General features: G+C 43.3%; 6 protein-coding genes across 6 annotated transcripts; 4 read left to right on the top strand and 2 right to left on the bottom strand.

Moving 5' to 3' along the window:
• Positions 1–1,627: 1,627 nt before the first annotated feature.
• LOC120897996 (selenoprotein F) lies at positions 1,628–2,377 on the bottom strand. Its single transcript, XM_040303262.1, has 3 exons — positions 2,237–2,377; positions 2,060–2,169; positions 1,628–1,993 (listed from the first exon to the last, which is right to left on the bottom strand). The coding sequence occupies exons 1-3, from the start codon at positions 2,282–2,284 to the stop codon at positions 1,660–1,662; spliced, it is 492 nt and encodes a 163-aa protein (XP_040159196.1). The 5' UTR covers positions 2,285–2,377; the 3' UTR covers positions 1,628–1,659.
• A 76-nt stretch (positions 2,378–2,453) lies between these two features.
• On the top strand, positions 2,454–6,264 carry LOC120897995. The gene is made up of 4 exons (XM_040303261.1): positions 2,454–2,575; positions 2,647–2,783; positions 5,667–5,895; positions 5,962–6,264. Exons 1-4 carry the CDS (start codon positions 2,481–2,483, stop codon positions 6,176–6,178), a joined length of 678 nt encoding a protein of 225 aa, XP_040159195.1. The 5' UTR covers positions 2,454–2,480; the 3' UTR covers positions 6,179–6,264.
• On the top strand, positions 3,066–4,123 carry LOC120897994 (39S ribosomal protein L16, mitochondrial). The gene is made up of 3 exons (XM_040303260.1): positions 3,066–3,238; positions 3,309–3,380; positions 3,454–4,123. The coding sequence occupies exons 1-3, from the start codon at positions 3,199–3,201 to the stop codon at positions 4,068–4,070; spliced, it is 729 nt and encodes a 242-aa protein (XP_040159194.1). The 5' UTR covers positions 3,066–3,198; the 3' UTR covers positions 4,071–4,123.
• LOC120897992 (leukocyte receptor cluster member 1 homolog) lies at positions 4,097–5,328 on the bottom strand. The gene is made up of 2 exons (XM_040303259.1): positions 5,235–5,328; positions 4,097–5,155 (listed from the first exon to the last, which is right to left on the bottom strand). The coding sequence occupies exons 1-2, from the start codon at positions 5,255–5,257 to the stop codon at positions 4,138–4,140; spliced, it is 1,041 nt and encodes a 346-aa protein (XP_040159193.1). The 5' UTR covers positions 5,258–5,328; the 3' UTR covers positions 4,097–4,137.
• Positions 6,265–6,309: 45 nt separating the features above from the next.
• LOC120897991 lies at positions 6,310–24,677 on the top strand. The gene is made up of 7 exons (XM_040303258.1): positions 6,310–6,659; positions 6,810–7,230; positions 7,448–7,702; positions 7,950–8,079; positions 18,260–18,857; positions 19,119–19,342; positions 23,633–24,677. The coding sequence occupies exons 1-7, from the start codon at positions 6,407–6,409 to the stop codon at positions 23,741–23,743; spliced, it is 1,992 nt and encodes a 663-aa protein (XP_040159192.1). The 5' UTR covers positions 6,310–6,406; the 3' UTR covers positions 23,744–24,677.
• Positions 24,678–24,799: 122 nt separating this feature from the next.
• On the top strand, positions 24,800–27,495 carry LOC120897990 (phenoloxidase 2-like). The gene is made up of 6 exons (XM_040303257.1): positions 24,800–25,825; positions 25,895–25,996; positions 26,065–26,358; positions 26,433–26,766; positions 26,832–27,072; positions 27,157–27,495. The coding sequence occupies exons 1-6, from the start codon at positions 24,944–24,946 to the stop codon at positions 27,356–27,358; spliced, it is 2,055 nt and encodes a 684-aa protein (XP_040159191.1). The 5' UTR covers positions 24,800–24,943; the 3' UTR covers positions 27,359–27,495.
• The last annotated feature ends 15 nt before the right edge of the window (positions 27,496–27,510 follow it).

Below are 27,510 nucleotides of genomic sequence, written 5' to 3'. Positions count from 1 at the left end.
CGATTCCGGAATCGATTCCGGAAACTGATTCCGGACCTACTAGCCGGAATCGATTCCAGAAAACTGCGGAGCTAGCCGGAATCGATTCCGACAAAAACTTCATTTTTCCCATCACTAATCCAGAGCCGAGTATAACACAATACACCGAAACAATTCCTTTTCAATGAAATTTCAAACGGGAAAATCCGTTGGAAAATGCAGGAAGAAGGTAGATTCGTTTTTTCTATGCTATCGTATAATTCCGTCTCCTTAGAATCGATAGTGCGTTAGTGCCGTCTCCTTTGAACCGTTAGTGCGGAGCCGTTGGTTCGGAGTAGTGGTGGGAGCTCGGAATTTGACCTACCCGATTCCGATTCCGTGTTCAGAATCAATTTCGGAGCCGATTCCAATACTGAAATCAATTCTGGTTCTGGAACCAATTCGGGATTAGATTTAGGAGTCGATACCGAAGTCGACTCCCAATCTGGAATCGAAATCGGATCCGGAATGAGAATCAGTTCTTGAATTGAAATAAGTTTTATTCCAGTTTACATGTACATTTGGGCTTTTGCGACTACCAATATGTAGCATTATTAGACCCAAACGATTATTTTGATCGATGTGCCGAAACCGACTCCGATCTCGAAGCCGATACTGCTTTCAGAGTCAATTCCGATTCCGAAACCGATTCTGATTCCGAAGACGATTCCTGTAACGATTCAGGAAACTGATGCCGGACCTTCTATTTGGATTTTTTTTAAAGAAAACTTCAGAGCTAGCCGGAATCGATTCCGACAAAAACTTCATTTTTCCCATCGCTAGTTCGGAGCTATCCGGTCCTGAGCTGTTGGTGCGGAGCCGGTTCCGGAGCCATTAATGTTTTTTTCAAGAATATTATAGGGACACCTACTACAACCCACTAGAATCGCTCCGAGTCGTCCAAAGTCCGGGCTGTTCGGAGTATTTTTGGTCAAGCATTTCATACGGACTCCGACTTCAGTCGAATCCTGTCTACTCAAACTTCTGCTATTCTTAGAAAACAAGCGTTGTGATGATTATGATCATGATGATGAGTCACCTCTGACCCCTTCACGTGCAATGTAAGCAAGGATTGTTTGAAGAAGAGAACGTGCAAAGCGAAAGTGGAAAAAATATATGAAGAAATTAAATGCCTGACCACAAACACATTGCACCGACCGGCTTCGTCCGACACCGGACGACTCCGACCGACTTTGAACGAATTCAGACGACTCCAAATTCAGGAGACTCCTGGCGGAACTAGTGGTTCCGATTTTGCCGGAGTCGGATCGGAATCGTGGGTGCGTTCCATAGAGCGCAACACTACTTCAGAGTAGTGTTTAGAGAGAGCATGATCATTCCCAGAAAATTCCAATCTACAGTGTCACAGGGTACATGCAAGTCCGCGACACGTACGTGGCAATCTAATGTTTTCCATTTTTAGATGATCTTTTCTGGTAAATATATCGGTATCAAATAACTGTTTCGGGTAAGTGGTAATTTTTTTTCATTATAGGTCAGGAGTTCTCTTAATAAATGGTAATAAGGTGACAATAGCTCAATTTGTAAAACGTTTTTTTTTTGTTCGTTTATCTAGCTTTTATCTCCCCCCGGCTAGATAAGCATGAAGAATGTTTGAGATGTGTTTATTTGCGGAAATCATCAAACACGATTCGTTTTAAGGTAATCGTCATCTTCAACTTTCGCCAAACGTGTTTCGAAAAACTCCTGCACCGTGTCGGTGTTCCATTTGTTTATGGAAAGCGTTTCCTTCACATTGCCCTGCTCGTCCATTAGCTTCACGATCGGATCCAAACCACGCACGTACTTGATGGTTAGGTTGGGAAACTTGGCCGGTCGGTCGCTCTTAATGAACGCCTGAATCTGTGGATATGCGCCAAACTTGCACGTGCACACCTCCAGCACTGCCGCCGGATACACCTTCAGCTTTGAATCGGCTTCAGTGTCCTTTTGGCAACATTCTAGGCAATGCTCTCTGTAATACAAGGCAACAGGCAAAATATATAATAAACGATCCAATGATACTTCTAAATGTGCTTACTTCAGTTCGATCAGTCCATAATCGCTTAAGCTACTACACGACGAACAAAACAGTTGCGATTTGATAAGCCCCAGCTCCCGGCAATCTTCGGCGGAGAATTCTGCACCAATCTAGAACATAATGTTATTCGATTTAAGAAACGTGCCATAGATTTGGATCAGTATACTGGCTACTTACCACAGTCACAATCGAAAATAAGAGACACGTAATGGCAAAGAGTCGCATTTTGATGATAAAATTAATGCGCTAGGCTTTCCGGGCTTGCAAGTGATGATGCTACACGTACAAAAGAGATTGTTTACAGTTTGTCTTTGACAACAATCAGTTGTTCCTGCTTTGTCAGCCGTCAGAATGACAATTGCCAAACGTAAATAAAAGCATCTTCATTTGTGTACAAATCGCAACCAGCCGGGACGAAAAAATGATTCTTCAGCATTTAGGGCATAGTTTACGGACCAAAGCGTGGCCAATTCTATGCTTGAGCAAACGACCTTCAAGTATAACATCACCGGCGATGTAAGTTTCAAAAGTTATGTTATTTGAACACTGAAATTATCGTCTAAAATCACGTTCTTCTTCTTCGACAGACAGCGAACTTTATTCACCTCTTCCGTACTATGCCGAAAGGCTGTGATAAAACGTGAGGAATATTTCCTGAAGAAAGATAACATACCTGCCGGATTTAGCATCATTTACCGCGCTCCGATGGAGAACTATCTTACAAGTTAGTACACATTCGCTTGTTTACGCAATGCGCCCACAAACGAGAGATCGTGCAATGCACGCGAACTTTTGCGCGTATAATACGTATGTCTATTTTTGAATTATTTTTGGAGGCCGTTGTGCAATAATAACATATTCTTACTCTAAAATTCCTTACAAAAGTACAAAAAACCGGCAACGAAAGTTGCATGAAATGTAAACAAATCTGTTTTGGTTGAGTTTGGCATCACTGCTTTAATTGACAGTGCGCAAATGCACGTGCTACGCCCCTAGTGGCTGGGGATCGAACTAAAGATGACAGTCGGGAAATTACATTCTCAATCAAAACACGCTAGGGGCCGGGAGTGTTTACGCAATTTTTGTACTGCATTTAGATTGAATTGTAATTGTTATTATCCCGCAAGTCTGGGTCCAAAATGCTGGCCAACTGTGAAAAGCTGCGACCATTGCTTTCGGGTAGGTGATACAAATCTAACAAATGTACGCCGTCCATTTTAACTTTATCAAAACAATCCCTTTTTGGCAGGCTTGTTGCATGGTCAGTACGGTCAGCAGATTGCCGGCATGAAGTTTTTTGCTCCACCGATTAAATATGACAGTGAGTAGCGTACGATCTATCTGCAGCAAACGGACAGGGCGTTTGATACTATCTGCTTACCCATTTGCCACAGATATTCAGATCCCAGAGAAGCCCAAACTCCGCTTTATGGACAAAGTTCCGCAGTTGCCGAGCAATCTCCGTGCACCAAAGATGCAGAAGAAGCTGAAATGGATGCGCGGCCCTGAGCTGGTGCACAATTCGCTCGTTCACAAGCAGTACGGCATAGTAGCGACGGGGGGAGGTCGATTACGATGGGGCCACTATGAAATGTTGCGATTGACGATCGGTCGCAAGATGGACACGAGCCGCATGTTTGCCATTTGGCGCGTCGAGGCACCGTGGCAACCGGTGACGAAGCAGGGCCAGGGCCAGCGCATGGGTGGTGGTAAAGGTGCCATCGATCACTACGTTACGCCGGTGAAGAGTGGGCGCGTCATAGTGGAGCTGGCGGGAGAGCTAGAATTTGTAGAGGCGAAGAAAATTCTCGATATCGTGTGCCCTAAGCTGCCGTTCAAGGCAATGGTGGTTTCGCAGGAGATGTTGGAAAACATGAAAGCGGAGGAGGAGCGTTTGGAACGTGAAAACCTAAACCCGTGGAACTTTAAGTACATCATCCAGAACAATCTCGGCGGTTGCCACCGATGGTTGTCTCCGGTGGATCACAAGTGGTTCGGAAAGTATCTGTAGATGGTGCGGAATGGGAAATAAATCGGTTATTATAGTAGTCACACAAGACAGAATCTTGAGTAGCGGTTTATTCGTAATTTTGCTTTGCCAGTTCGGGATTGAACTGTGAATTGTACTTCTGACGAGGCACCGAATGCTGTGGCACTACTTCCTTCGGTGTCTTGAGAGGTGGATCCGGTTCACCACGCAGTTTAGCAAGCATCTTCTCCGTCCTTTCCTTCTCCTCTCGCTCCCGCGCAATTCGCTGCTTCCGCATCTGTTCTAGCTGTGCCTTCTTTGCCTTCGCGACCTCTTCGTCCTCGGTACTTTCGTCATCGTCCGAACTGGATTTCTTATGTTTCTTTTTCTTCCGCTTTTCCTTTTTCTTCTTCTTATCGCTGTGCTTCTTATGTTTCTTTTTTCTTTTCTTCGAATGGCGTGATGTATCTGAAGAGCTCGAACTTAACTTTCGCTTTCTTGATTCTTTACGACCCGTTTGCTCAATCAGTGCTGCATATTGGGGCTTCGATTGTACTGCCGGAGAGGTGTCCAGACATGGAACGCTCGGTTCCGCGTGCCTAGAGACTGAGGTAGCCGAGGGTAGTTTGAAACTTGCACTCGGTACGTACCGTCGAATAACGTTCAGGGGATCATGATAGTTTTTCGTTTTTAAACCAACTTCTATCGGCTTTCCGTGTTCATCGAGGCTTTCCGCACGTTTTGGGGCCGTATCGTACCAGTCCCGCTTGCCGAGCGCTTCGTTCGTATCCTGCCCCAGATAGGTCAGATAGCCAATCTGTTTTTCGTACTTTTCCTGCTCCTCCTTCTTTTCCTTCTCGTGTTCCGCGTTCGATCGCTTGACACCGTCGTGTTTTCCTTCCTCGAGTTCGCTGAAAAAGTTAACGTGCTCTTTGGCCGTTACGCGAACCTCGGTTTCGGACTCTATCGGTTTATCTGAACCGGTTCGGGCCTTCTGGCGAAGCAAATTGATCCGTGCCTCCTGATCGGCTAGCGCTACACGGCGTAATCGTTCCTTTTCCTCTTCAGCTGCCTTAGCTTCATCTCGCCTGACCCGAGCAATGTTGTCTTTGGTGCGAACGTGCCATCTAAACCATGGATGAGGAGTTTTCAGTAATTATTTTAACCATTTTTATAGATCTATTGCAATTATTTAATAATTCTCACCTCTTTTTTGGCAAAATATTCATTTTGCAGAATTTTTGCTGCCCGTGCGACTGGCTGGAATTAGTTTAGTTTGTTTACAAATAAGCTTCAACTGTCAAAAAGATGAAGCCGCATTTACACGTCGCTGTTTGGCTACGCCAGAACGAGCTTTTTTGTTCAATCTTTTGCTTTACAATATTTTATTTAAAAAATAAAAGAAAATATATTAATTTGTTATTTAAGCAAAACCATATTCAAATGCTTAATTGGCTGAAGTTTTCTACTTTTCGGAAATCTTGGAAATCTTTACTTTTTGTAACTGCAAAGTTGTAACTGACGCAGGTGTTTGGTAACGGTGGAAAAGCTCGCCTTTAGCAGATTCAAAAGCATAACCCAAAATCCTGCCTTTATTATTTCTTAAATTAAAATATTGTCTTTTCTCTTTATTTTCAGCATGCAACATTGTTACATCTTTTAGTTTTCTGGCCATCGGTGGAATATGTGCGTTCACTTACTTGAAGGATTTCCATCACATTGTGGTTCCGTTCGAGATTGAGTACGCTACACTAACGGCAAACGAGACGGATTTGTTGTACTTTTTAGGATTTTTCTTTCTCATAAATGCCGTAATCCGTGTCATGGTGAACCGTTATCCACTGAGAATATATCGCAACGATAAGCAGTGCGTAGATGTGTGGTAGACATTTTAAAACATGTTTTAAGTTTATTTGCATCCAACAATTTCCAGATATATTGCCGTATTCGAGGGACAAATACCGCTAGTCACAAAGCAGTTCAGCTTTCAGCAGGGAGAGGTAACCCCAGTTCCTCCGGGTGGTGTTTTACCATGGCAAGAGTCGAGGTATAAAATCAACGACAAAAAGGTGCTACTGTTAGAAGACTACTTTCGCACTCCGTCGGAATTGAACGCGATGATGATGACCGAAAAGTTGGACAGTGAGTAAACCCAACCGTCTTGTTGTTTTGGTAGCGTAAATAATAGTCAATAAGGTGCGTTCGAGTTACATAAACACAGCAATCGCAACGAAAACGGTCATCCTTGGCGTATTATTGCAGTTTGAAAAGAAAGAAACTGTCGGAACTGTCGGGTAGACGGAGTCGGAGTTTGCGCTTGAGCTTTCACGAATGGAGGGGATGTTTTACATCCCCGTTCCGACGGCTGCCTCACCCCAATGGAGACGCTTTCGATGTTTATGTTCTTATCGATCGAGTGGGTGGTAAATACAAACCTGAAACCTACCCCAACCGTATGGTGGATAAGCACAAAGGACGCGTGCGACAGAGACCGAATCGGGTTGGCTGCAGGGAAGAACGAGCGCGCTGGGAAGATAAACCGTCGCTCGTGCGTGAGAGTGTGTATGTGTGTGAGTGAGTACAGCAAGCGAAGAGACGGTTGTATGAAGACGAAAGGACATCAGCAGAACGGTACGTAGTAGACACACGGTGCACGGGAAGCAAAAGGCAAAATCGCAGCAAGCACGTAGGGCAAGAAGCAAAAAGGGCCACTGCTTGCCAGAAAGGTGATTTATCTGTTGTAAAATGTGCCAATAAAACCCCGTTTTCCCGTCCTCGAAGTGATGCAGTGCAGGGCGAGCGTTTCGAGTCGATATTCACTGCTGCCGCACGCCACCGCCAAGCGGATGATTCTCGGTGGCGGCGCCGGTGGTGGTGGTGGCGGTGTTGGTGGATCAGCCCATCGCTGTCAGCAGTCGGTGGTGCCGCGAATGCTGGGCGAGGGGTTTAATGTGGATTCCGGGTTCGAAACGTCTGACTTCGATTTTACCGACTTTGCCGAGGAGATGCTGCCGTCGCGCGACTTCATTCAACCGCTTTCGCTCGAGCAGGACGGTCTCGTCGGAGATGGCCGAGGCATTCCGTTTCGAACCGGCGCGGCCGACAGACGTTGCTCCGGGCTGAGCGCACGCAGGATGTCCGACTGTCCTCGACGTATGCTGAATCTGCTGCATGGCGCCAAAAATCGTCGTAAGAGTCGCATGTAAGCATACGGATTTATTTAAATACTTTTTTTTAAATGTAAATTGAAGTGTTTTGAATTAGTGTAAAGTGTTTGAAAGAGAACGGTGACATATTTCCACAAAAAATGCGTGTGCTTGTTCGTTCAGTTTTGTTACTCGTGTTACATCGGACGATCCTGGTCCCGAGATATGGAAGTGTTTGCTCATTAGGCTTATTATCGTTAACCTCTTTCGCAGATCGTTTGATTTTTCCAACGATCTTCACCAGGCGGAGAAATCGGTGCAAACGTCCCCCATCAAGCATCCGAACAAGAACTGGCGCTTCGAAGATGCCCGCAAGGCAATACTGGTGGAGATGGAGGCGGTCGGGCAGCTGCGGAAACCGCACGTCCTGCTGTTACGCTTCCCGGATCCGCACCTCAGCAAGGAAGTCGTTCAAGGCTTCTCGGCCAGCATCGAGAATGTGATTTTCCATCGTCCAGCAACGCCAAGGTCAGTCCGGTGTAATGCATCCTGCACAGGTAGCAACTGTGCTGCCCTGTGTGCAAATGATGCTATCGTTGGCGTTTTACAAAACGTGAAATCGCTTCCGGGTCTAAAATCCTATTCACGTTTGGATAGCTTATCCGACCCATTCCCATTCTACATTCAATGCTTGAGTGTTGCTCCACTTTTAACAGTATTTTTTGTACATATTTTTTTGTGTGCTGCTCTGTGTGCCCATTTCCGTCCGTTAAAGGTATTGTGTGGTGCATTTGAAACCGGAAGCGGACGTGGACAGCGTCATGAAGCAAATTTCACGGATCCCGTTCGGTGCTGGGAAAATCATGGTCGAACGGAAGACACGCAATGCCGATCAGAAGCCCGTGGTGAGTAAATCTGTATGTGTGTGTGTGTGTGCTTTCTGTGTTTGCATGTTTAAATTTGCTCCGTCCCGTGAAAGCGGCAATGTAAATAGAAATGGTGTTTCGGTTATTTTTTCTTTCTCACTTCAAATTCACTTTCCCAAAACGTTCGTACCGTGTTTGATCTGGGGCGAGCGAGGGGAGAGGAGAATTTACGACGTGTTTGCCTACGCCACGATCGCGATAACAAATCGAGCGTCCCTTTCCGAGGCGCAATCATACTATCATTATGTTGTGCAGTGCCATAAACTCACAAGCACATGCCTATTAAGTGTGATGAAATATAATCGAGCAGCTTGTTCAGTTCTGCTGAGCAACCATAATGGGAGGGAACGCTCGCTCGAGTGTTCCCTTTTAAAGTGTCCTGTCTTTATGTGGGTGTATGTATGTATGTACGGGGGTGGGGTATTTGTGGAGAGGTTGGGGTGTTTTTTTCCAGAGGACCACGTGCAAGCGTGCGAGATAATGCTCACTCACATTATGATAACAGTTTGCACGCCAGCTAAAGCTACTCTGCCCAGAACGGTTTTCGATTTTCTTTCCAAGGATATGTTTCTTATTTAAATTGTATTTTATTCAGGTAGAGTTTGAGTTATGGGTAAAATATTAATATTGGGAAAATTGCTTTTTGCTGGGTCTGAATGGACAACCCGTGGCCTATAGGACGAAAATTCACTCACTTTAAGATTTTAAAAACTTATGTTATATGAGTAACAACACAATTTAAATAAGAGGTTTTTTTTTGATAACGTAATATTATGTTGTAAGTCAAATTATTATTTGTTTGCTTTGCAATATTCATATTATGTATGTTTTTTTTAAACATAAATAGAGCTTCACATACTGGCGTACTCATTAGAAAGATAAATATGTTAAGTTCAACTTATACATTAAACATGTTAAGTTAATCAACTCGCTTAAATCAAATTGCTATAAAACTTAAAAAAATGGGACGACCATGCAAAACAGTCAAATCGGTACTGAGAGTACCCTAGTGTCGAATGATGACAGAATGCCAAAGCCCCTATCCGATAGCTTTTCCATGTGCTCGACTATACTACTGCCATGGAATGGACCAATTAGTCAATGAACAGTTTTATTATATTGATTTAGGCAAGGAAACTTAGAGCTACTGTGATTCTTTGCTGAAAGAAGAAGTAGAAATATTTTACAACAGTTATTAATTGTTTTCCCCGCCGTCGTACAACAATCAATCGATCATATCCAACAATCTGTAATGCACGAGTACGCCCAACAATGGCTCTATGAAAGTGCGATTCGTGTGGAAAGGAATCTAACATTCACATAAGCCTTTCAATGACACACGTGGTCCTAAAATCAAGTGTACACGTTTGGTCCGGAACAGTCAGCACGTGTTTGTTCAGAAGAAAAATCTAATTATTTTTGTTCAGACCAGTTCAGACAGAGCGGGCGGTTTAAATTTATTTGCTCTTACACACTCATTGGTGGATTGAATACTTCTGTAATACATATATAACATAAGCTTACAACAGTGCCTAATACTTAAGTAAGAAAAGGCAAAGTATTTTAAGACGTCAGTTTAACAATTCGAAGCTTTTTAAATCTCTTTTCTTTAAGAGGTTATTTTTTGCTCCTGTATGCCTCCAATGAAGATGTCATACAGTGGTGTCCATTTAAATAAGGCCATCTTCATGGTTTTTACTTTATTTTAAGAGTATAGCATGTTAATGAAAAAAATAATGATGGCAATTTGATGGCAAAATTGTTGTAACAATTCCATTACAATGTTGCAGTTGTTTGTTGGTAATTGTTACAATATTGCACAATACGTAATACATCGGTGCACACACAAAAAACCCATTGTTGTTTTTGTGATAATGTGATACTTGGATTAAAACGTGCTTTCGCTTCGCGTGATTGTAGAATATTTTAATCCATCGAAATGGTGTATGGTAACTAGAGCTTAATACATTGATAAGCAAGAGACTAGCTATATCATACGTATGGCACCCAAACGACCCAACTCATTTCTTTCTTTTATACTACAAAAAAGGACAGAGCCCCATTTGGTAGGCTCAAGATAAGGTGGCAAGATGTAATGGAGGCGTCCGTCATAGAAACCAGAAAAACGGTGCTGCGAGACTGTGAGCGGTTTCCCACGCTCCAGTTATAGGTTAAGATCGCGAAGCGGTTATTTTTCAAATATCAAAGGGTTATCAAATTGACGAAATAAAAAAAATAGAGTAACTTTTTGTGATAATTGAACTTCCAATTATCAGCAAAATGTTTAAAATGTTAATAGAGCTGATTAAACTCTTACACGGATTCAAAGATACGCGGTTTTCCAAATTTGTCAAATCAGTACAATTTGCTTCATGAATTGTCCAAAGCAGTATAAATTACATTTTTGTATTAAAATTCAACCCGCCTTAAAGCCAGAAATACCATGTTTTCAAAGCATCAAATCATCAAATAAATGTTATAAGTATTAAACTTAATCAAAAATACCGAATATTGAATAGTATTTTAGCCGAAAAATATGAAATTCGACTTACACGAATATTGGAGTTACGCGGATTCCTCGGGAACGCATAAACCGCATTCTCGGGAGCAGACTGTACTGACATATTTGATATCATACATACTAACATACCGTTGAACCCCTCATAATGACTACCCCTTATAACGAATGTTTCGCATAACGAGCAAATCTAAACGCTCTACGAATACCCCTGTTAACGGGTAAAATCTCGCATAACGAACAATTTTATTTTTGTTCCCGATAAGAAATCGTGATCATGTCAATACTAAGAATCGTTAAATATCAAGCTTTTTCCAAAAATACCAGGTATAAGTGTGGAGGAAAAGTGGAAAGGAAGGTGACACATTAACTCCTACCGCCAGCCCAAAACTCACGAAGTCATACAAAAATCGAAAAAAGCCGGAGCGTGCCGTGGGCGCGTTCACTCCACCTCCAACTCTTTTCAGATCAGATAGCGGAACTGAGAGTTTTGCTGCGCTTATCGATAGGTGGAGTAAGTGAGGTAGTGTCTTCAGTTTAATTACTCCATTTCCTTCCTTCTTATTTGACAATATTGGAGACTCTCTTCGGCTTCGGCCGTAGAAGTGGGCAGGACGTGGATTTTAGTGTATAGTTTTCCCTAAAAAGCGTGTGTTTCACAAGTGTGAGGAGTATTGATGACTGTGTTCTTGCATGCATTCTTGATCTACTTGTTCATGAAGGCGAGAATTCGATACTAAGAATTGATCAATGGATTACTGTTACCAGTTGGGGGTGTTCCGTATGGTGGTGATGCATATAATCCCTATATGCCTTATTTCACTTTTCATACAAATTGCATGACTAAAAGCCTCCCGCATAACGAGTGAGTCATTGGAACGGTTTAAACTCGTTTAGAGGGGTTCCACTGTATTTTTGAACTGTTTCTTGGCATAGTACCCACATTTTTGTAATAAATGATTCAAACATTTTTAGTAAACGGTCAATAAATTGAGGGACAAATTCTAAAATTGTTTCTATGTTTTGTTGTTCTTAATGTTTCGGCGCTCACTGTACGTTAGATGTGAAGATTAGCGGCATACTCGTGGGAACTCCAAAGGATTTTACCAATCCCTCCAACTCGCTAAAAAAATCGTTACAACTGTAAACTAATGCTTACCAGTCCTCCTAATTTGAACATACAATTTATAAAAAAAATAAAAAAAAATTGACATAAAAATATCATATCTAATGGTAGAGGGTTACAATAATATTGCAAAAGTAAAAGTAAAAAAGCTCTGTAGAAAAAAGCCCGACATTAAGGAAGGGCCGCAATAATAGATTAAATAAATAAATAAACTAAAAAATATATTATTTTATTCACTTTTTGAACGACAGAAAACAATGTTTAAAACACAAAACAAAATCAAATTTTGATGTTAATCTGCATGATGTATGTGCATTAAGCATTGACGAAATTAAATTAAAGTAACGAAAGGAACAACAAAAAAAACACAAACAAAAACTAAAATTCTAAAAAAAGAAACACTAATCAAAAACAGTCATAAGTACTCTACTACTTTCCATTTCCTAAATCATACTTAAAGCATCAGCGCACCCGAGTACACCACACCCGGAACATAAAGCGAAGTGGCAGTTGTATCTACGAAAGGCTACTGTGTGCAAACAGTGTTTCCTCCGGTTAAAGTTTTGGAAAGTTTTGCCGGCGTGTGTGCATTCATCAAGCGGATTGCCATAAACAATGGGAGTGCAGCATGTTACTCCTTCCCCTTCCTTAGTCCCGCTCACTGCGAAAGGAATCAAGAAACCTGCTGTACCCAATCTCTTGTGCCTAGACACACACACACACGCGGTGCCATATCGGTGCCTGCATCCACCCAGGATTGACTGCTGGCCTTCATTTGTAGTGTGTGTGTATGTATGTTTATGTGTGTGTTTATGTGTGCGTATAGCACGCTTTCGCTCCAGTGTGTGGCTACCGCATGGGACGGCTGATCCGGTACATGCGCCAATATGCGGTTGCCGCTCATCCATAAGGGATGGGACGGTAAACAACCCCAGTCAGGGGCATCATATATAATTCTGGCCTGAAGCCATTCGCTACCACTGCTGCCACTGCTGCCACTGCTGCTGCTGCTGTGAGTGGTTGCGTATAATACGGTTACGGGAGCAGCAGCTGCGGTTGCACTTTTCTGCCGAAGCGGTAAACTTTTCCGTTGCGCTGCAGTTAGCCTGCGATCGGGGCATCCCTGTGTTTAGGGATGTAGCGAGACGTGTTGCCATCCTTTCACGCTCGGCTCACTGGATAATCCCAACGATACTGGTACGCATTTTCACCAAACATCCGGACACCAGCTCAGTGGTTCCCCAGCAGGAGAGAGAGAGAGCCAGAATCGATGCTTTTCGATGGTGCTTTTCCCTGTTGATTTCATGTGCAGCCCGGTAAGGGCACAAGCGCGGAGCAAAATTGGTGCCCTCTTTACACCACCAATCCACTTTCCACACATACACAGGACCAGGACCACCAGCATAGGAGCGGTGGGCTTATCGTTTTGTCAGCAAATGTCCATGCTCTCGGGACCAAAGCCGGAACCCATCTCGAAACTGTTGGCACATTTGTCAACGGGCCATGTCAATCGAATATTGCTCGCAATCGACAGCACGCAATGAAAGCACAGGAGCACGGACAAGACTGCTCGTTCCAAATTATGCTAACACATGCGGCAGAGCAGCAGCCGGTAGCAGCATCCTGGAAAGCAGCATGTGACACAAAATGTGACCTAATTCATTTAGCGAGCCTTATTAATTTTTATGAGCATAAATGATTCGATGCATTAAACATATGGGAACCATTTTATCCAAAATCCACCACTCCACTCCAATGGCGCAGTACATTGGGACGGTTGGGTATGGCAGGGCAAGCTGGACGGACGGATCGGAAGAACGCAGCCCTCCTTTCGCTCGTTTCGGGCAGCCCGAGAGAGTATTGCTTTATCGATTCAGCTTATGCAGAAATGTAATTTCTGCCAAGAAGGGCACAACGACCACGGACGACCATTGTTAACGTCCTGGGGTGGGCTTGGATGCGAAAGTTTTCGGATGGAATTAAAAGTTTTTCTCTCCCTTTTTTGGAAAACCCCCGACAGCTAAACTGTCCTCTTCCATTCGGCGGAGAACAAACCCGGAAGGCCAACCGACACCAGAATAATAATAATACAAAAAAGCAAACTAAAAAAAAGAAGCAAAACTTTCTTCAGCATCGTTTTTGCAACTGAACTTTGCAGAAGACCTTTTGCACCGTAGGTACGACGACGGAGGGTTGTGTAATCGCTTTCTCGTACGATTGGCATTGGCATGAGCCCCGAGATGTGGAATATGTGTGTATTTTTATGTAAATTTATGTATTCGGTCACAGTGAGAGCCAGCGTTAGTGTTAGACAGTTCATTCGGCCAGATGTATATATGTATGTAAAATAGTATGGGAACATTTATCTCCACAATTGATCTGTTTTAGTGTAACACAGTTTCACTGCTAATAAATTCATTTCCAGTCGGCAAAGAGAAACACACAAACTAACACGATGCATCTTATGAATAGTGTGGACGGAATGTTGAAGGCAAAGATTCAATTTTTTTTGTATATTTCACCGGGCCTCGTAGTATTTTTTTCAATCGCATGGGTTGAATACAGTGCGTCAAACAATTATTCGACTACATGTGTTTTGATCGCTTTTTTTTAAACTTTAGTTTTTCAATGTTTCGGTTCAACTTGACTTTTTTTCGTTCTAAATATCTCATTTATTGTCTTTTTAAAGGATTTTTTTTTTGTTAGTCAGGTTTTATTTTTATTTTCTATCGGATCTGAAATAATATCAGAAATTTGATTACATTTGATTCGACATACGCGGATTCGGAGATACGCAGTTTTCTAAATTTGACAGATCAAAAGTCAAATCAGTACAATTTGCTTTAAAATTCGGCGTATAAATGTGTTTAAAAAATATTGTAAGTTTTGTTTTTGATACAAAAATAACTCATTTTTTTGTTTTGTATACATTTAAAGGCAAATGTAATTACTTCCATCATACATTTCTTTGGAGTTTATGATATAATTTTGTATGTTTTGGTTTACCGTTAGTTGGGTAATGAATATTGTTATGTACCAATATTGGCTCCTTCTATATTTTAAGCCAGAAAGCAGAAATTTTTAACCTATTAGTGGAACAGTATTCATCATCCGGGTTCAAGGTGGATTAGTAAGATCAGGTGGTGAAATCTAGAGCATTTTGACAATTCGATACTTGACGTAAGGTCCCCGAGATACAAACTTTGTTTACATTTATTTCATTTGTTCATATAATTTATTTACCACATTTTTGGTATTCAATAGACTATAGACATATATTTTGGGATTTATGAGTTCTTATTGAACATTAAAACATAGATTGAAGTGTGCTATTCCGCGTTATTTCGTGAATTTTGTATAATTCATTGTGTTTTCGATATGTTTGAAATTTTTTGTTATGTTCATTTTTATATAATGATTCATTTATAATGATACATTTATTTATACCCAATAATAGTCGAAATGCGAGAATATAAATGCAAAATAACAATTCCTTCGATTAATATAGTGTAGCCACATATATTTTAGTTATAATGCGAATTTTCAAAACATCTGATATACAGCATATATTATTTAAAATATTATCTAAATGATAACATAAGTTGTTTACATGATCGCTTTTCAATGAAGCATCATGTTGAGAACAAAAAAAAATTCAACCGTTTATGAGCTGGCCTGAACGCGGCTGTGACAAATCTGCGTTTGTTTACATACTTTTCAGGTTGAAATAATCAAGGCAGAAAATTTGAGGCTAGTTTTGTGTGTGGTTTTGTATGGAGTGTTGACATCATTCCAGTTGCCAACTGTCCAACTCTATATAAAACAGCTGGGTAGTATCGTAAAACCCCTCATTAATCATTTTTATATTGGTGCATTCAAACATAATCACCAACGATCATCAACGATTAAGAAACCTTTTTATAGCGCCAATTATGTGAGTCAAACGGAAAAGTGTCAAACAAAATCACTCTACACTAACGGTTTCCGGAGGCTCCGCATTCTCATATAATCGTCCCTAATGTGTTGCGCATTTTACTCAAGCATTATTTTACTCAATTCTGATACTTGCAATTTTATTTAAAGAAGTAATCCTGCAATAGAGTTATGCATTGTAATATTCTTTTTTGGAGATAAAATCCTGAATGGTTATGTAAGAATTTAACAGTTAATTGTGAATTTTGCTTACAAGACTTACTGTTTAAATACTGTTTTCAATTAAAAGCAAAAGCTAAAAATTCACTGCAACATGCGTAACAAAAAAAGAGACTAAAACATGACTTTTAGGAAACATTTTACATCATTTTTTCTCTATCACTATCCCCAATACCAGGTTGTCTAATCTCACCTCAAATTCCCATCATTAGTTTTACGCCCCATTCGCAGTATCGCAGTCAACCGTCCATAATGTAGGTTAACTGGTTCGACAGCATCCCCAGCATCCGTAGCAACGGTGGTTCGTATGTGTGAATCGTGTCACCATGCTGCAGCAAACGGCACACCAACCGTGAATTGTGTGCATTGTGTTTGTATTGATCAGTAACTTTTGGTCCTACCGTGGTTGGTGCTCAATTCAATTGACCTCGTTTTACACACCAACCAACGCCATCCTGAAAAGGAGATTGAACTGACAAAAACAGAACCCTGCTTTCTTCCCACCTTCCCAGGCCGCAGTGAACCACTACCATCATCCAGGTTCGGATTACCTGGAGGAAATTAAATTGCACATTCCGAAAGCTGATATGCAAATTCGTTGCATACGAATCGGATGCAAATCAGGGGTTGGATGCGATCTTTCCCCCTGCTCGCTCTCTGCTCTGCTCTATAAGCCAATAAGTGCATATGCCATGTAATCCCGGTGGACTACTTTTCACTAACGGGGAGGAGGAGGCGGCGGTGGTTTGGGCATGTCCATTCGGGTTTGATTTATTATACCGTTAATTAATAGTGGCCCTCGGGGTGGTTAGCGTTTCAACATGTTCGGCATAAAATGTGTAACAGTGTCACCACCGCTGCTCGCTGTCCTTCTCTCTTCTCCTCTGCCGGCCCAGAAATCCTCCAGTCCTTTGGCGTTTTTGGCAAAAATGGCAGAGAATGTGAACATATACAAAAAAAAAACAAACCAACCGGTAACTATCCATCGTTTGGCAACTGCCACCATGCCAAGGTTAGCAAGTGTCCTTTAATCCAGCGCCTCCAGAAGCCAGCAAACAGTGGAAAAGGCACGAAAAGGCTCTCACTTTTCCCCTTCCTCCTTCCTACCTTCCTTTTCTGTCCGTTGTCCTCGCTGTAGCGTGTACGTTTGCGTCGAGTACCATGGCAAGCGTTCAAAAATTCCGAACGTTTAGTTCGCTGGCTGGCTTCTGTTCCAGGGCCTGGACAGGATTAGTTAGTTTTTTGTTTGGCCTTTTTTGTCTCTTTTTTTTTGCTCTCCCCGGATAATTTAACCCACTCTACACCCTCAACCCTCCGTTTTGCTGTCCTATGCCAGAAGCTGTGAAAAGCTGTGCCCAATCACCCACGTGCTGGATAGTTTTTGAACGGCATTTTCCCGCCCTCACCGCCTTCCTGCGCTCATTCGTTCACTCTTTTGATTCTTTTAGTCACTGGCTGTATCGGGCAACTGTATATTTCGGTTGGCCAAAATAGCGGTACAAAAACCACGAAACCCTCCCCTCCCATTTCACGGTGCACCAGCGGACGGACGGACGAACGGACGGACAGCACCAAGTTGTTATCATACAGTCGCTGAGTCGATTTCTGTCTCTGATGTCAGAGCGTTAAATTATTTGGAAGTCGTCCAAAAAACCGGGCCAGCTCCGTTATCTTGCAGGCCCGCTGGCAATCTTGCTTCCGGCACTCCGGCCCGGGAAATGCCTTCCCCCCTTTTCCACCGTGCCATGTTGGACATTTATTTTTGTTTTTCCTTCCAACCTTCCGTTCGCAAAACACCGGTTGGGCCACCGCTCAACCATTTTGTGTTGTCCTCGGTTGTCGCGCTGTGTTTACATTTCGTTTGTGTATGCAAACCCCTTTCTATCCGGCCACAGCTTCACGGCCAGTAGTAATCTTTGCAGTAGCTTTTCCGGGAGGCTCCGCATGAAATGAACTCTCCGGCTGCTCCGAGACCTTCGAGACCGTTGCGCTGCTCATGGAGCTGGAGCTTTACGGTTGCACGCGGATAACGCGCGTATGCTGCTGCAGCTCATCATATCGCAATTCCGAGCGGTTTATGTAAATTTTTATTCGAACGTGCGTGGCCTTATTGTGTTTGGTTATCGCCCGGGTGCCGTGTGCAGGATTACTGGAATATCCCTCCCCAATTCGCTCTTGTTTTCATGCGAATCGGTGTTTTTGTGCCAAGGGTGCGCGTGTACAACAACATTTGGGTGGTATGAAAATAGGGGATAGATTTTTCTGTTTGTTCTGTTGCGGGAAGGACTGTGACTGTGTTTTGGTGCGATGTTCGGGTGTATTTTACCATACCTCTCCTTCTTTGCTTCGGTTCCCCCCCACAGGTCCAGCCGGAAGACATCGATCCGTACACGCTGTTCATTGGCAACCTGCCCAACGTGGTGACGGTGCAGACGGTGAAGCAAATGTTTCCCGCTGCCAAACGCATCGATATCGGTCACGCTCAGCGCATCAAGCACACCCGCTACGCTTTCATACGCTTCACGAACGTGGAGGAAGCGATCCAAGCGTTCAAAGCCAATCACAACAAGGTCATTGACGGGAAAAACATCATCATTCGCTTCCGGCGGCACAACGCGCCGATCGCGCTGCCCGAGGACACGACCACGCCGAAAACGCCCAAACGCCAGAAGGCTGGCGGCCAGCAGCAGCAGCCGCAGCTGGTGGTGTCGGTCGAGCAGCGGCCGAAGCGCCTCAGCCTGGTACCGGCCGCCGCCGGACCGGGCCATTCCGGTACGCTCAGCACGATCAAGACGGAAATACTGGACGAGGACGACGTACCGGACGGTGCACCGGTGGGCAGGAACGTGAAGCGGTACGAAGGGGCCGGCGGTCCCCTGTGTGTCATCAAGTCCGAACCGGACGATACGGACATCGAGGACAGCCTGGAGGAGGAGGAGGACGTTGACAACATACGGGACTGTAAGGGACTGTTGTGGGCGGACACACAAAAACGCCAATCTTTTTGCAATTCTTTATCTCATGGCATGACGTGGTGCAAAAAAACACAAAAGTGCACCACACCACCCCCATTGCAACCGCCCCGCAGTATGGTGGTGGCTCTGTGCAGCATAATTATGTGGACGTGTTTTGAGCGATTTTTATTTAATCGACTTTGTGTTCGTTTTTTTGCTTCCCATTTCTTTCTCTTTATTTGCATGCCTCGCGCGCATGGTCGCACAGTTCTGGAGGAGCAAGAGGAGGAGGAGGGCCTCAATTTGGACGAAATCAATCCGGATGAAAACTACTGCGAAGAGGACGATACGGACATTGACAGTTTTGGCAAGAACTACTGGACGCTGGAGCAGCTGCGCCGTAACGCGGCTGGTGACAATGGATCCGGCTCGGTGAAGAACGAGGAACAGGACCTGGAATCGGCTACCAAAACGACCTCAACCATGCTGATTGTGAGTCGATTTGCACATTTCTTTGTCTTATCGTGTTTGAATTGGCTGGAGGTGCATTCATTAGCCCGGCATTCATCGACACATCGGTGCCGCCCTTGGAAATACATGTATTTATGATAGCATTTAATTTGTTTAGTCGATAAACAACCTAAAGCTCTGGTGCATGCCAATTGCGATGCCCGCCTTTCGGAGCAAGGGACAGGTCAAAATGTTATGTATGCAGTGCATATGCGGCTGCAGCTATACCACGCGTTACGACCAGCACCACCACCATCACCACTGTGCCCTTGTGCACTGCGTAAAGTTACCCCTGGCCTGTCCGGTGGTTTGTATCGAAGAAAATCAAGCCGCCAATGCGAAATTTATGTTCGAAAGTTCAACGAGTCACGTACGTACGGCAGTCGGTACTACGGCCAAGCCAATAGCGTGTGGTTGCGTGCTGCGGTGCCGAATCGAATGGTGTGAACGAATTATGATAAATACGATTTCACTGCCAGAATAAGTGTGGGGTTTAGAGTGCTTGCTTGTTTTGCAAACGGCAGTCGTAATAAAATATTTAAACTGGTTCGAGGAACCAACATTTTCACCTGAATCTACATGGTTTATGTTTGGTGTCATACACCTATGTTGAAACCTTTTTGCAACCGCTACCGAGTTATTAAGAAAGCTACCGAGTTATTAAGAAAGCTACCGAGTTATTAAGGCTGCAGGCCTAATAAGTAGTTTTGGCATTTCATACACAAAACTCTGCACTAATAAAACACAAAAAACAAAATCTACAAAAATAATACAGCTAATATACTCATTATTATTATTTGACGTAACAACCGTTGTCGGTCTAGGTCAGTGATTAACCAAGTACGGCTCGCCAGCCATATGCCCTGATTTGATGCCTAGATGGCGGCTTCTGTTTTGTTTAGTTTAAAGAATTTTATAGCATTTTCATAATTTTTTATGGTTTTCATCAATTTGGCTCTTCACTAGAACTTTACGCACATTTTTATAGGCTTTTGTGGTTTTGGCCAAACAGTTTGTGGACCACTGGTCCAGGTCTAACGTTTGCTGCTGATCCATGACACATGACAGGCATGTTGTTAAGTCGTGCGTCTGTACCACGGAACCCACAACTTTTTGTTTGTTTGTGATTTTATTACGTCCTGGCTGCATTAACCCCTCGGGAGAGTGTAATATGAGGAAAAAAAATCCTATCTATTGTAGGTTTTACTGATTATGTGGAAATATTTTCGACTAAGTACTACAATTATTAATAAGAGAATTTGATGAACTTATACTGCGAACTTATCTGAGATTTTAAAATCGGCTTCTCTAAAACCTATCATAAATAAAACCAGCAGATACAACCATACACTGTCCAAATTTGAATTTGAACCTTGTTAACACTGCACTTTGCTGTGGTATGGTAAACTCATAAAGTATTAAATTTACTTAACTAACTAGTATTAAATTCTATAACTGCTATTGAGTGTTTTTTCACTTACTCTTGTTTTTTTTATCAAGTACAAAAAGTATATACAAAACATGAGATTATAGAACATTTTCTTTCTTTCTTTCTTTTTTTTTGCTCAACATCCGTTATCGGTCAAGGCCTGCCTGTACCTCTTGTGGAGTTGGCTTTCATTACCCTGCATAGCAGGATAGTCAGTCCTACGAATTTCGACACGGTCTTTTTGGGGTGGGCATGTTGTTCAGTCGTACGAGTTGACTACTGTACCATGAGACCGGCTATGTATAACATTTGTGTATTCTAAATAACCACCCTTAAATACAATTATATTATTCTCAGGCATTCTGAGGGACGCCTCAGGGGAATTTCTTTTTACTGTATTTTGGTACTAAGTCTCTTCTTCTCCCTGGCGTAACATCCTACGCGGACATGCCGTCGTTTAAAAACTTTCGAGACTTATTCAGTACCCACGATGGGTATGTTGTTAAGTTAGTATCACAAAGCCGGCTAAGCCTAGATTTTGTACATTTATCGACAAACGATCTGCCATGGAACTACTTCCAAAAAAGGAATCAGACTAAAGTTACAATTATTATGAATTTGATAGAGTGTTGTGTCTTGCCAATTTATTTTAAATATTTAGGTTAAATGTTGTATTTTTTAAAATAGTTTTCAAGATCAGCGAATAACTCCCACCACTTCGATTAGGCATTCAAATTACGCTAGACAGAAAATAAAACCAGTCAAATTGAATAACAATTGAAATTGAATAAAACGCCAGTATCGACCGAGTATCGAGGCTGCAGCCTGTGGTCCGTGGATCAAAAAGCGTTAAACAAACTCTACAAACTATAGACCCTCATTATGATGTGGTCAGGGATGTACCAAATCTGGTATTTTCAATTTTGGGAAAAAATCCGCGGGTAAATAGGGGTTTTTCAATGGTGTTGTGGACAGACCGCTGCCTCATCCTGAGGGCTCACTGTTGACAGCAAGGCTGTCATCCTGTGACGTCCTCAGTGAGGATCGCGGCGCGAGAAGGACCAGTCGTCCTCTCCCCGCATTGCGTGTTATTGTGTGGTATTATTTATTATTGTAAACGGTTGAACATATACCAAAGATAGTGATAAAATATATATATTCTGTTTGTGCCGTACACACCGTCTCATGTTTCATTTGTGCGGACACAACAAATGGCTTAACAGCTGATGTCAGTTTTTGGTTATTGGATGTAATTGGTATCTATGACTTGACTACCGTGGTACAGTCCTCAACCCGTAAGACTCAATAAGCTGCCCGTAATGGGTTCAAGCCTGAAATGTATCGCTCATTTTCAGAAACTAATAATTTTGTTAAACCATCATGGGTTTCAGCCCCGAATAGACCGTGCCCCCAAACGTCGCACTGATTATCCTGGTGTGTGTAATCAGTAAGTCACTAAAAGTTAACTCCATCAGTGGTATAAGCAGGTCTTAACTGAAAATGGTTGTTGTGCCAAAGAATAAGAAGTAGATAATCATCTATAACAATGTACGGAGAAAATTTGTCGTTGCTTAAACCATAATTGTACGACGTAAATGATATTTACCCAAGTAAAAACGAAAAAGGTAAAAACAACACTGGATGTGGTCCGTAATCCTAAAAAAGGTTGGAGAGCACTAGTATAGAATTCCAAGGCTATTCTTTCTACTCACTAACACTATTAATTTGGCTATTATTTTGGGCTGGTCTGGTGGTACAGTCGTCAACTCGAACGACTTAATAACAACATGCCCGTCATGGGTTCTCAAGCCCCCGAATAAAACCGTGCCCCCTCATACGGGTAGGACTGACTATCCTGCTACGGTAACAACACTCGGTAACACTACGGTAACAGTGACTCAAAACCAAGCCTACTTCACTAGTGGGTACAGGCAGGCCTTGACCGGCAGCGGTTGTTGTGCCAAAAATAAGAAGAAGAACACTATTAATTTATTTAAAGCATAATATCTTTTGTTAACGTATTTCTTATCACTTTTTTATGTTATAATTATGATTGAATTTACAATTTGTAGTATTTTATTATGAAATCAAGATTTTATCATTATTTATAAATTAATGTAAAATAAAAATGTTGATTATCGGACATATTGTGAGCTAATGTGACATTCGCACAGTTAAAAATTTGTAAACCTGAAAAGGAAAGACGCATCCGTACAACAGCCCAAAAGAAACCGATTTGTATCGGTTACATGAAAGAATAGGTGTCTTTACCCAGTTAAAGGACGCCAAGGTTCTGTGTATGTCGTAATAGCAAAATAAAGGCTCAGGAAAAGCCATTCCTTTTTTGTGCATGTGCCATGCCAGTACTTACTATTTACTTCTAAAATTAGTTTGACTTTATTCTTTAACAAAACATCTACAAAGCTATGCAGGATTCTCAATTTCGGTCACGTAAAGGGTACGATTCCAATCAGACGGTTTAGGTAGGCGCTCCAAACATCTTGCGGTTTTACAACCCGGCGGCTTTATACAAAGTTTCGCATTCAGTGATCCGTTAAATTGCATTTTTCTGCAGGGGGATTACGATTGTTTTCGATTGCTGAAACCGTTCTCGGTGTGAATTGTAAAGCTCCGAGAGAAGGAGGGAAGATTAGGAACATTTTCCGCAGAGCAAATGATTATTAGGGCGCCCTTTTTTCATTTTCCAGCAAGTGTTTTGGTAACCCGTCTTACGCTCGCCGAATTGTTTTGTTTTCTTTAATTAAAATCCCTTTTGCAATGGCAGATGTAAAAAAGGGGTATATTATTCTAACTTCTTATTCATATCTGTCCCTTTATTACAGAAACGCAAGGATCACAAACCACCGACCACAGTCATCAAAACTAAGCGTCGCGATGATCAGCTGAACGATCTCTTCAGCTGCCTAGAGCCGGACGATGATCTCTCATTATGAGATTCGATGGAGCTGTTCTCGGACTTCATTCAATACGTCACGCTTAACTAGAGTGACGGAAGTACCGTTCGTCGGATGCCGAAGTTGGCCAATGCGAGAACGTGCGAGTGAAGCTGTCCCGAAAACAGTTCCTGCAAGCGCTTTGAACAAAAAACAAAGAAAGATGATCGACAACAACAACAAGCAAAGAAAACCTATTTCCCCCGGTGTTGTAGGCGAGTTTTAATGCATTTATCCTTATTCGTAGACTGGCTGCATGAGTTCGGCAAGGCGTTAAGCGAGCGCAGTAGCGCAAATTCGGTCATTTTAAACTTTAGACGGGACCAGACAGACGACAACCTTCCAGTTCCTATGCGACCTTCGTGTTCCAGTCAGATTCTAAGTCGTGTTCCAGTCCCAAAAGCAAAGGAGAGATAGAGAGAAAAGAGTAATGCAAAATTTAGTTACCATTTACTTGAGCTTGATAGCTTGTGGCACGAATTGGAAAGTTAGTTTCCCAGTATTAATTGTCGTTAGCGTTACGTAAAGATGAAAACTAAAGCATCGGACACACAGTATCTGTTCTGCTCGCCTTCCGCTCTCGTACGGTGAGGGGGCTGTATTATTAGCGAAAGTATTATTAACCTTTTAGCCGGCTTAACACGCGGAAAGGATCGAGATCTTTGGTTTAGCTTGCACAAGTTTTGCATTAACACCGTTTTTTTGCGCTTCAATTACCTAAAAAAAAGAACAAAACACCAAACACGATTTAGGCAGGCGCATGTAACACCAATATTAGGTGGCTAAGAACGTTGCTTGAAGGGCGAGAGGAATGCGAGGGAATGGTGCCAACTGAGTCTTCAGAGGAACAGTATTTCTGTGTTGAAAAATGTAGTGTATTGCTTGAGGCAAATAATAAATAAACATATACAACTAGTAACATTAGCTGATAAAATGGATGCCTGCAGTGTTTGAAACGACGTTTAGATGAAGCTGTTACCACACACATCACAAATAGCGCTCACATGTAGATAAAAACAACTGCGACCTGACCTTCGACTAGTAGAGACCACAAACCACAGGGATTGATAGTTTTCACGAGCTTAACGATGCATTTCTAACCCGGTATAAAAGGCGCTCCAATCAGTGCAGTGGGTCAGTTAGTGCCCGAGGTTTAGAAGTGTGCCAAGTGCTAAGCAATCCCTGCGACCGCTGCGAACGATGACTGATAACAATACGCTGTTCCGCGGCTTGATGCAAAAACCGTACGAACCGACGTTTGTGCCGAAGGTGGACGGGAAGCTGTACTACGATCTGCCCGATGCGTACCTAACGGACCAGTACCGCCCATACGGACCATCGATACAAAACCGGTTCGGCATTAATGCGGAAACGCGCGTACCATTTCCAAACATTAGCCCGCCGGATCTGTCCTTTGCCGATGTGGTCAGCCGACGGGGTGTGTTTTCGGTGTTTAACGCAGCGCACAGGCGGGCCGCTGGCCAGCTAATACAGCTCTTTCTCGATCAACCCAACCCGACCACGCTCGGTGCAGTGGCGGCGTACTTGCGCGATCGTGTCAATGCGCCCATGTTTCAGTACGCACTAGCGATCGCGCTCATTCATCGGGACGATACGCGTGATGTGGAGATACCGAGCTTTCTGGAACTGTTCCCGGACCGGTTCGTCGATCCGGCCGTGTTTCCGCAGTTGCGCGAGGAAAGCAACCTGCTCGATCGGGGTAGCCGACGGGCAATCGACATACCGTCCAACTACACGGCGTCGGATCGGGTCAATGAGCAGCGCGTGGCTTACTGGAGGGAAGATATTGGCCTCAGCCTGCATCACTGGCACTGGCATCTGGTGTACCCGTCCACTGGTCCGGATCGGGTTGTGCGGAAAGATCGCCGGGGTGAGCTGTTCTACCATATGCACCAGCAAACGATCGCACGGTACAACATTGAGCGGTTTGCGAACGGATTGGCGCGCACGCTATCGTTCAGCCAGCTGAGGGAAAGCATCCCGGAAGCTTACTTTCCTAAGATCGTGCGAAGTTCTGACGGGAGAGCGTTCTCCTGTCGCTATCCGAATCAGGTGATGAAGGTATGTGCATGCTTTGTACAACGTTTGATGGTTTTGGGTGTAGAAAAATGAAGAAACTTTCTTTTGTAGGATGTTAACCGCGTTGAGGATGAATCGACGATTCGTTTGGCGGATATGGATGTTTCTATCAAGCGTATATTTGAAGCCATTGATAATGGATACGCTCAAGCGGTAAGATAAAACAGTTTACACGGTACATGCTTTGTTTAAATTGCTTGTTTATTTTTCTCTGCTTTTAGACGAATGGCGATCGTGTTCCGCTGGACAACGAGAAGGGAATCGATTTAATTGGCGACTTGCTAGAAGCGAGCACCAATTCAATCAACTTTAACTATTACGGTGACTACCACCAGAACGGGCATGTCATGCTGGGCTACATTCACGATCCTGACAATTCCTATCTGGAAGGCGTCGGCGTTATGGGCGATTTAACTACCACGATGCGGGATCCTTTGTTCTACCGCTGGCATCAGCACATTGATGACATTTTCGTACGGCACAAGCAGCGACTGCCGGCCTACACAAGCTTGGAAGTGAGTAGCGTATCATGGTAAAGCTTCCCCGTTCAATCAAGAGCAAATGTGAACTGCACCACTCTTCATTGTAGCTTTCATTCAACGACATCACGGTGGATTCGTTCGACGTGCAGTTAAACAAAGCGAACGCGCCAAAGAATGTGCTTCTCACCTTTTGGCAGCGATCACAGTTCGATCTCGGCACGGGGATAGATTTTGTGCCGGAAGGTAACCTGTTCGTGACGTTCACACACATTCAGCACGCGCCGTTTAGCTATCGTATCCAAGCGACCAATAACGGGGGCAGCATGCGACGCGGTACCGTCCGTCTGTTCCTTGGGCCGAAGGTGAACGATCGTGGACAGGTCCTGCCTTTCCGTGACCAGCGCCGTCACATGGTGGAGCTGGACAAATTTACCGTGAACTGTAAGCTTACTTTGCCAACTGGTCTGTCGCAAGGGTGTCTATTAAACTATCGTACTTCTGTCTAGTGCGTCCTGGGCAAAACTCCATCGTAAGACGTTCGGACGAATCGAACCTGACCATTCCGTACGAACGAACGTTCCGCAATATAGCCGCCTCGAGCCAGCCGGGCATGGAGGTGTTCCAGTTTTGCAACTGCGGCTGGCCATCCCATATGCTCCTGCCGAAGGGATCTGCCAGCGGTTTGGAGTATGACTTTTTTGTTATGATTTCCAACTACAATCAGGACCGGGTGGAGGAATTTAATGAGTAAGTTTGGGTTCCAGGCTGGTGGTGTTGGGGTTTTCTTTCTTGCAAATTTAGCCATTTCTTTGTGTTACTTCTATTCTCAAGGAATGACAACTGTAACGATGCGCACATGTTTTGCGGTTTACGCGATCGTCGCTATCCGGATGCTCGAAGCATGGGCTATCCGTTCGATCGCTTCACGCCAAATTCCGTGGGAAGCTTGCAGGAATTCGCGCGCCCGTATAGAAATATGGCCACTACGCCCGTTTCTATCCGTTTCACTAACACCGTTATTGCACGCACGTAATCAAACCGGATGATGACATGATTTTGTTTTCTTTTCTTATGTCAACTTTATAAGTGCAACATTATACAAAGGAATATATTCAAACGAAAATGACAATACATAATAATGCGCATAAACGCATATAGTACACATCTTGATCGCAACTTCGGGAT

Source organism: Anopheles arabiensis, chromosome 2, assembly GCF_016920715.1.
Source record: "Anopheles arabiensis isolate DONGOLA chromosome 2, AaraD3, whole genome shotgun sequence".
Taxonomy (NCBI): Eukaryota; Metazoa; Arthropoda; class Insecta; order Diptera; family Culicidae; genus Anopheles; species Anopheles arabiensis.
This window is presented reverse-complemented; position numbering and strand designations above follow the sequence as displayed.

What these genes read in the sequence shown, in the direction of transcription:
- LOC120897994 (XM_040303260.1), top strand. Translation starts at nt 3,199, where the DNA reads ATGCTGGCCAACTGTGAAAAGCTGCGACCATTGCTTTCGG. An exon ending in GCTGCGACCATTGCTTTCGG is followed by an intron (nt 3,239 to 3,308) that starts GTAGGTGATACA and finishes CCTTTTTGGCAG; the next exon opens with GCTTGTTGCATGGTCAGTAC. An exon ending in TCCACCGATTAAATATGACA is followed by an intron (nt 3,381 to 3,453) that starts GTGAGTAGCGTA and finishes CATTTGCCACAG; the next exon opens with ATATTCAGATCCCAGAGAAG.
- LOC120897995 (XM_040303261.1), top strand. Translation starts at nt 2,481, where the DNA reads ATGATTCTTCAGCATTTAGGGCATAGTTTACGGACCAAAGCGTGGCCA. An exon ending in AGTATAACATCACCGGCGAT is followed by an intron (nt 2,576 to 2,646) that starts GTAAGTTTCAAA and finishes CTTCTTCGACAG; the next exon opens with ACAGCGAACTTTATTCACCT. An exon ending in ATATATCGCAACGATAAGCA is followed by an intron (nt 5,896 to 5,961) that starts GTGCGTAGATGT and finishes AACAATTTCCAG; the next exon opens with ATATATTGCCGTATTCGAGG.
- LOC120897991 (XM_040303258.1), top strand. Translation starts at nt 6,407, where the DNA reads ATGGAGACGCTTTCGATGTTTATGTTCTTATCGATCGAGTGGGTGGTA. An exon ending in GAAAGGACATCAGCAGAACG is followed by an intron (nt 6,660 to 6,809) that starts GTACGTAGTAGA and finishes CCGTCCTCGAAG; the next exon opens with TGATGCAGTGCAGGGCGAGC. An exon ending in AATCGTCGTAAGAGTCGCAT is followed by an intron (nt 7,231 to 7,447) that starts GTAAGCATACGG and finishes CCTCTTTCGCAG; the next exon opens with ATCGTTTGATTTTTCCAACG.
- LOC120897996 (XM_040303262.1), bottom strand. Translation starts at nt 2,284, where the DNA reads ATGCGACTCTTTGCCATTACGTGTCTCTTATTTTCGATTGTGACTGTG. An exon ending in TATTTTCGATTGTGACTGTG is followed by an intron (nt 2,170 to 2,236) that starts GTAAGTAGCCAG and finishes ATTATGTTCTAG; the next exon opens with ATTGGTGCAGAATTCTCCGC. An exon ending in TATGGACTGATCGAACTGAA is followed by an intron (nt 1,994 to 2,059) that starts GTAAGCACATTT and finishes CTTGTATTACAG; the next exon opens with AGAGCATTGCCTAGAATGTT.
- LOC120897990 (XM_040303257.1), top strand. Translation starts at nt 24,944, where the DNA reads ATGACTGATAACAATACGCTGTTCCGCGGCTTGATGCAAAAACCGTAC. An exon ending in ATCCGAATCAGGTGATGAAG is followed by an intron (nt 25,826 to 25,894) that starts GTATGTGCATGC and finishes TTTCTTTTGTAG; the next exon opens with GATGTTAACCGCGTTGAGGA. An exon ending in GGACAAATTTACCGTGAACT is followed by an intron (nt 26,767 to 26,831) that starts GTAAGCTTACTT and finishes ACTTCTGTCTAG; the next exon opens with TGCGTCCTGGGCAAAACTCC.
- LOC120897992 (XM_040303259.1), bottom strand. Translation starts at nt 5,257, where the DNA reads ATGAATATTTTGCCAAAAAAGAG. An exon ending in AATATTTTGCCAAAAAAGAG is followed by an intron (nt 5,156 to 5,234) that starts GTGAGAATTATT and finishes TCCATGGTTTAG; the next exon opens with ATGGCACGTTCGCACCAAAG.